We start from the raw sequence: 6,379 nt of genomic DNA, 5'->3' as shown, positions 1-6,379 counted from the left end.
TGAGCAGGTAAGCACATTTGGGAGACGATTCCAGAGAGCAACAGTAGCGGAGTTGGGAAGAAATACAGGGAAGGGAAGGAAGCCGATAAATGGTGTGTTAGCAAGCAAGTTAGCACTGTGGGTGACTGGAGCTCAGTCCTACTGAGAATTCTGGGAATGGTACAGAATATGCTTCAGAATTGCCCCACTTGAGGGGTGAGGAAGCTGGGGTGTTCCCCATCAAGTTCCTGTCAGTCAACTGTTAAGTGCTCCTGGGGGGCACTAAGTCCCTGGCACTTTGGTCTGTTCCTATGCAAGCCAAGTGGGTCCCACTGCCTAGAGAATGTGTTCAGGCAAAGGCTTGCAGGAGCTTCCAGTTGAGAATGGGGCTGGTGTACACAGATGTGTAGTCAGTGTGGTAAGTGCCAAGGGGCAAGTGCTGGACATCAAAAGCATCTGCCAATGAGTAGGTAAGACAGGTGATCTTATTCAATTTATAGATAGTAAACTGAGGTCCAGTTTAACACTATAAAACAATGTGGAAGGTGGTGAGGGGCTGGGAAGGACTTCTCTTCTTTGGTTACCTACTTTCAGCCCACCCAGAGTCCTTTTTTGCTTGCTTACATTCCTGCTTTGTGTAATCAGGTAGTTGGTGATCTACCTCTGTGTCAGACTGGCTAATGCTCACATAGTCTTTCTCTGCTTCTTTCACCCCCAACTAAATTCCGTTTCCCAATCTGCCTTGTGAAAGAGTGTGGCATGGAACAGAGCTGTGGAGATGAAGTGGAAATGATGTACAGTACTTCTCTCCTTGACCTATGCAAACCTTTATGCATGGCCTGCCTGCTCTTTACTCTTCAAACAGGCTGGGATAGAGATGACCCCCAGGACATCCTAGAGAGTTACATTTTGAGTATGGCCAACCCACAATATGGAAGGAGCCTGGACCCTTGACTCATCACCTAAAAGAGAGCCACTTGACCAGACACATCTCCTAGATTTTTACTGTGTTAAGCCACAGTGATTTTGAAGATTATCTATAATAGCTACTAGTATAGTATTACTATAAATAATGCAACATACATGTGTAATCAAATAATTTATTCTTCTTTATATCACTTATCATTATCTCAGATTATGTCTTTATTTTTCAGCTGTCTGCCCTCCAACAGGAGTATCTGTATTTGTATACTGTTTTATCTCTGGCATCTGGAACAATGCTGGGCAACTGGGAGATGTTCAATATACATTTTTCAAGTGACTAAATCCCAATGTCCAAACTTCATTGCATCTGACAGGCTCCAAGAACTTCATGGCTCTTAGTTCATTCTCATAACAACTGTATGAGGAACTGAAATGCATAGAGGCTGATTAATTTATCCAGTGGTACCCAACAGGCAATTGTGGAAGCCAGGACTAGAATCCAGGAAGTTTGACTCAACCTTCAAATTCTTAAGCCCTCTGCACATTGTCTGACATCTGCCAGGGGCAGTGCTAGGAGCTGAGAGTGTAGAAAAGTAAGAGACACAACACCTGCCTCTGAGGCCTACCCAACAGGCAACAGCATGGGGTTTGCTTGCAGTAAGGAAAACAGACCAGTCTCTGTTCTAGAAATGTTGAGTTCTGTTACTGACCCAACTGGAGCAAGGGCTCTGCTATAGGAGCAAGCATCCTCTTACAGAATGACAGAACTGAGCAGAATATGTAGAAATAAAGCCAGATCCTCTGTCTCCAATGTGAGATATCATAAGGGTTGATGCAGGGACATTTGGCAGATTTGAACAATTCGAGTAAAGGCAGAGTGAGTTAGAGAAAAACAAACACCAAACTGATCCTGTGAGTGCTGTGAAGACTTAGGAAGAGAGTAGAACAAGGGTTAAGGTTACAAACGTTGGCTTGGTGATTAGAAAGAACTGGCTTCAGCTGGCTCTGCCATTTATGGAGCATTTATGACTTTGGGCAACTTTGCTAACCTGGTTGGGCTTCTTTTTCCTCATCTGTAAAATGGATGTGATGCACTATGCTTGCCTCTCATGTTAATGTGAGCTGCACAGAGGCACAAAGTGTGTGCTCAGGAAAGGGTGGCTAGTGTAGTACCTATTCTTTGATCCCTGATGTTAGGCTGGAGAACTCTATCCTCTTGGCCGCTGAGCTACACAGGCAGAAACACCCCGGAGCCTGTAATCATGGTGGACAACTGTAATGGGGCCAAAGAGAAAGTTCCGTTGTCCCTGTTCTCTTTCTCAACTTTCCCATGTGCAGCCACTAGAGGGCCTTGGGCATCTCTGTTTGCCACTATTGGCTTGCTCACATGGCACCCAGGAGGCCCAGTGAGTAGAAAAAGGACTCTTTTTCCAGCAAAGGAGCAAGAAATTTGATGAGAGTCATTTGTAGAGCACTTGTTGAGGGTCATATTTACAGGTGCTGTTGGTGAAGGTGCAGACAGCCTTTTCTGCTGCAGGCAAAGTTGACCCTTGAGCACATGCTCCACTTGGAAGGAGAGAATTACTTGGGGCTACCAAGGGGCTGGCTTGAAGCCCTGTGCTGAATCAGACAAGGTTGCCTTGTCTTATTAGATAGCTGAGCAGAGGGGTCTGGCTTTCTGAGCATCACTCATTGGCTTTGGGACTGACAACTAGCTTATCCTTAGAGGCAGACCATAGTTCCACAAATTTCCAGAGGTGTGACACTAACTTGTACTGGAGAGTAGGGATGTATTCAGTAGGCAAAAAGCCCGGGGACCTCTCTGCTCCCATTTCACCTCACCTTCCAACTCTCATTTCACTAGGTCAGCAAAGTCTGATATGAAAAGGCAAAGAGCCCATTGCAAGCATTGCTCATATCAGTCATTCTCACTGTAGTAGGAAAGAGCTCTGTTCCTTTTTGTCTTCCAGGCTAAATCCTTAATAAAGACACCTTAGATATGGCTCCATAACTTACCACTCTTGTTCCTCTGCTTATCATTCTAAACATACTAGCCTTTGGGAAACACCAAGCTCATTCCTAATTCCTTGCTTTTGTTCTTTTTTTCTGACTCCAAATGCCTCCATTTCTCCCTCCCTCTTTGCTGCTTTATGAAATACCACACCTCCATTGGGCTCGACAGGTACTTACCTGATTCCTGCCTCTGTTTTCCCATAGTACTTTGAATTTATCCTTAATAAAACATTTATCAGAGGGTTATTATACATTTTTTTCTCCCCTCATTTGGTTGAGTTTCTCATGTGCTTCATCTCCAGTCTCTGCTTGAATACCTGTCTCAACAGGGAACTCACCACCTCAAAAGTAACGCAATCCAATGCAACCAACTCTCTTTGCAAAAATAGTTTCCCTATTATAGAAACCAAATCTGCTTCCCTGATATATAGGTGTATTGATTCTCTCCCTACCAGTTCAGTTACCTAAAATTCCTTCAGATGTCAATAGGCTAGGAAAAGAAAGATGGGTCCAGTGTGATATATTCCCCCCCACCCCGAGTTTTGGTTTTCTCATCTGTAAAAGGAATAATCTGCATGATTAGTTCTACTTGCTACTGTAATTGCTGAATTTTGTCTGGAAGCAGCCCTGCTCACCTGGACTGTCTTAAACCTTTGCTCTAGCTTGGTTTTCTTAGCTCCTTCTTAGCTTTGAGGAGGCAAAAACTTACCTGTGGGTCAATGACTTCAGCTTCCTGGGGACTGGGTTGACGTTCTTGGTGCCAAAGATGCTGAGTTATACCACCCACCATCACATCAATCAATGAGCCTTTTATTCCCACCTGGTTTAGACCTTCCTCTCCCCCTGCCTTGGAGTCCAGGGCTTACCAGGATTATTTATGGTATTTGTATCATAAATATTGGCAGGTAACACATTTATTGCAGGTAACACATTTTATTATGATTTTATTATATATTCTCTTTTCCTGGAGTTTTGCAAGTAAAGATTTCATAAGAACAAATTCTTTATTTGTCCTAAGTTCCACACTACAGAACCAGGTAATTGCTTGAAGCACAAGACTCAGTGACTCAATAAATACTTTACAAAAATAACGTAGTTTTTTCCCCTTTCTTAAAACATAAAAAAATTAGGTTTTTTCTAAACATGAGTCCCCCTACTCTTTTTATATGTATTTACTGGGAATATATTGGTGGAGAAAAAAAAATGTTATGATGGTATTAAAATAAAATAGATGAAATGAGGTTTATGTTCTTTTACCATTTATTTTGCTTGTTTTTCTTTGGAAAAGTGCTACTATTTTTACATCTGACCTTCCTGCAGCCTTCTGAACCTACTAAGACATGAGCAGAACGTCTCCTACTCTGAAGCCTTTCAGTAGAATTATAGCATTATGCTAATATTGGCCTTTTATTTTAAAGCCTATTTAAAACCAGTCTTCAGATTTGCCCCTAAAATACCCATGTGCCCCCCACCCCCTATCCAATCTTAGGCAAGGGCATTTTGGAAGCTGAGACTCCAGCAAGGTCCCTCAGGACTAAAGAATATTTGTTTTTAGGTGGCCGTTTTCTTATTTTGATACACTTATGTTGAGTTATTTAGTTTTTCTTTTTTTAAATCATTACAAAATTCCCTTTCTCTCCCACCTCCGGAAGCCCCTGTCTGAACTCTCACAGAAGGGATTAAACTCTCACAGAGAAGGGATTTCTCCAGCGAAAAAGTTTATGCTTAAGTCACATTCATATTAAATAAGTTATATATAAAAACTGCTTATAACGTTTACAACTCAGTCTTTTCTTCTTTGCTTCTCTAGAAAACATTGGATCGGGGTGTGAGTTGAATCTCACCCACTATGGCTTCCAGGTTCTTCTGGCTTCTTTGTCCTCATCCTCCTGCTGACATCGCCCCTTGGAGGAATTTCAAGGAGCTCTGTGGGCATTGCAGATGGCAAGGTGGCTTCAGATGGCAGTCACCTGGGGCTGGTGCACACCCCTAGTGTAATTTATGAAAAATACCCATGTGGTATATACAAATATACATGTATGCGGATAAGAGGGGCGCTGCCCACAAGTGTAGTGCATTTGTGTCACAAATACCCGAGGTGGCATCTCCTTAATACTCCCTGGCCTCTTGGAACTGCTTAATGTAATCTTCATCCGAGGGGCTCTCTGTGCACTTCTGTCCATTGTTGGGAGGCCGGGCCTCGTTGTATCTGCTCCAGTCACCCTTGCAGATGATCCAGGGCAGGACGTCCACCTTGTAGTGGAGCTCAGCTGAGAACTCAGTGCTGATAAGGTTGGGCGTCCCGGCCCCTTTGCCCCTGGTGATGAGCTGCATGTTGTCGCCATAGCAACAGTGCTGGGCGGCCAGCGTGGTGCTCTCCAAGGACAGCATGGAGCGAATGCAGTACCGGGCCGTGGGCTTGTAGATCTCTAGCTTCTCCTTGGGCCCACTGGCGTCCTTCCAGCGGAAGTCCTTGCGCTTAATGCGGTCAAAGATGTCCGCCGTGCTGTAGGCCACCTCTGTGGGGTAGGAGCAGGGGCAGCTGGGCAGGTCATTGATCACCTTGTGCATGTACTTCTTTAAGAACTCACTTTTGCAGCTCATCCATCGCTCGCAGCTGTCTGTGTCTGAAAAAGACCAGGGAGAAACCCTCTCACTACATGCAAAAGGGGAAGCAGGTTAAGGCTGAGGTCAACTCCTCCCCTCCCAGGGGCAACCCCTGCAGCCCCCTGGAACCACCAGCCTTTGGTTGGCTTGCTCAGCTCCCTTGAACTTGGAAACTTTATTCACAAGGCAACCCCCTCTCCACTTTATACTATGAAAAGTAGAATATATTTAAGCAGTGACTACCTATATGCCATCACCCAGATTTAACCACTACATTTGCTTCATCTTTTTTGTTTTTTTGAAAATATATATTATCCCTGAATTTTAGTAGGCATCTGGGGGGAAAAAAGAGGATATGGGGATAACCACAACCCCCTTACCACCTATGACAAAATTAACAATAATTCAGAGGGCTACTTTGAACCTGCTCTTTAAATAAGTGGTGACAAGGTAAGGCAGAAAGTACCTCCAGGGGAATTTATAGGAACAAGTTTTATTTGTGCCCCTCACTCACTGGTTTAAACTAGAGCCACGGCCTGATCTCTTAACCATGGGTACCGAACAGCGACGACCACTGCAAGCAAATCCATATAAGATGTCTCAAAGAGGAAGGGGCTGCCCCCTGCTTTTAGGGTACTTAACATTTAGGCCAGAGGCCATTGACCTGAAGAACCCACCCCTGGTGGTGTTCTATTTGGACCTTACAATATTAAAAAATATTGAATTAATTGCCAATGAATTAATAAATTATTGAATTAACTTAAGACTTAGGTGATTCTAGTTATTAATGTGGATTCCTGGTTTTATTTGAAAAACCTAAAGATATGTTTATGCTGGTCCTGCACTGCCCCAAGGG

The 6,379-nt window shown here is 43.8% G+C and overlaps 1 protein-coding gene across 1 annotated transcript in view; it reads right to left on the bottom strand.

Annotated features, from left to right (window-relative positions):
- Positions 1–3,833: 3,833 nt before the first annotated feature.
- ISM1 (isthmin 1) overlaps positions 3,834–6,379 on the bottom strand; it is a 74,607-nt gene continuing 72,061 nt past the window's right edge. The window contains exon 6 of the mRNA XM_045445326.1: positions 3,834–5,543. Coding sequence (XP_045301282.1) covers positions 5,026–5,543 — 518 coding nt within the window. The 3' untranslated portion in view covers positions 3,834–5,025. The remainder of the gene's footprint in view (positions 5,544–6,379) is intronic.

Source organism: Leopardus geoffroyi, chromosome A3 (genome assembly GCF_018350155.1).
Source record: "Leopardus geoffroyi isolate Oge1 chromosome A3, O.geoffroyi_Oge1_pat1.0, whole genome shotgun sequence".
NCBI classification, from domain to species: domain Eukaryota; kingdom Metazoa; phylum Chordata; class Mammalia; order Carnivora; family Felidae; genus Leopardus; species Leopardus geoffroyi.
The sequence above is the reverse complement of the archived record's forward strand: the minus strand, read 5'-3'. Positions and strand labels throughout refer to the sequence as shown.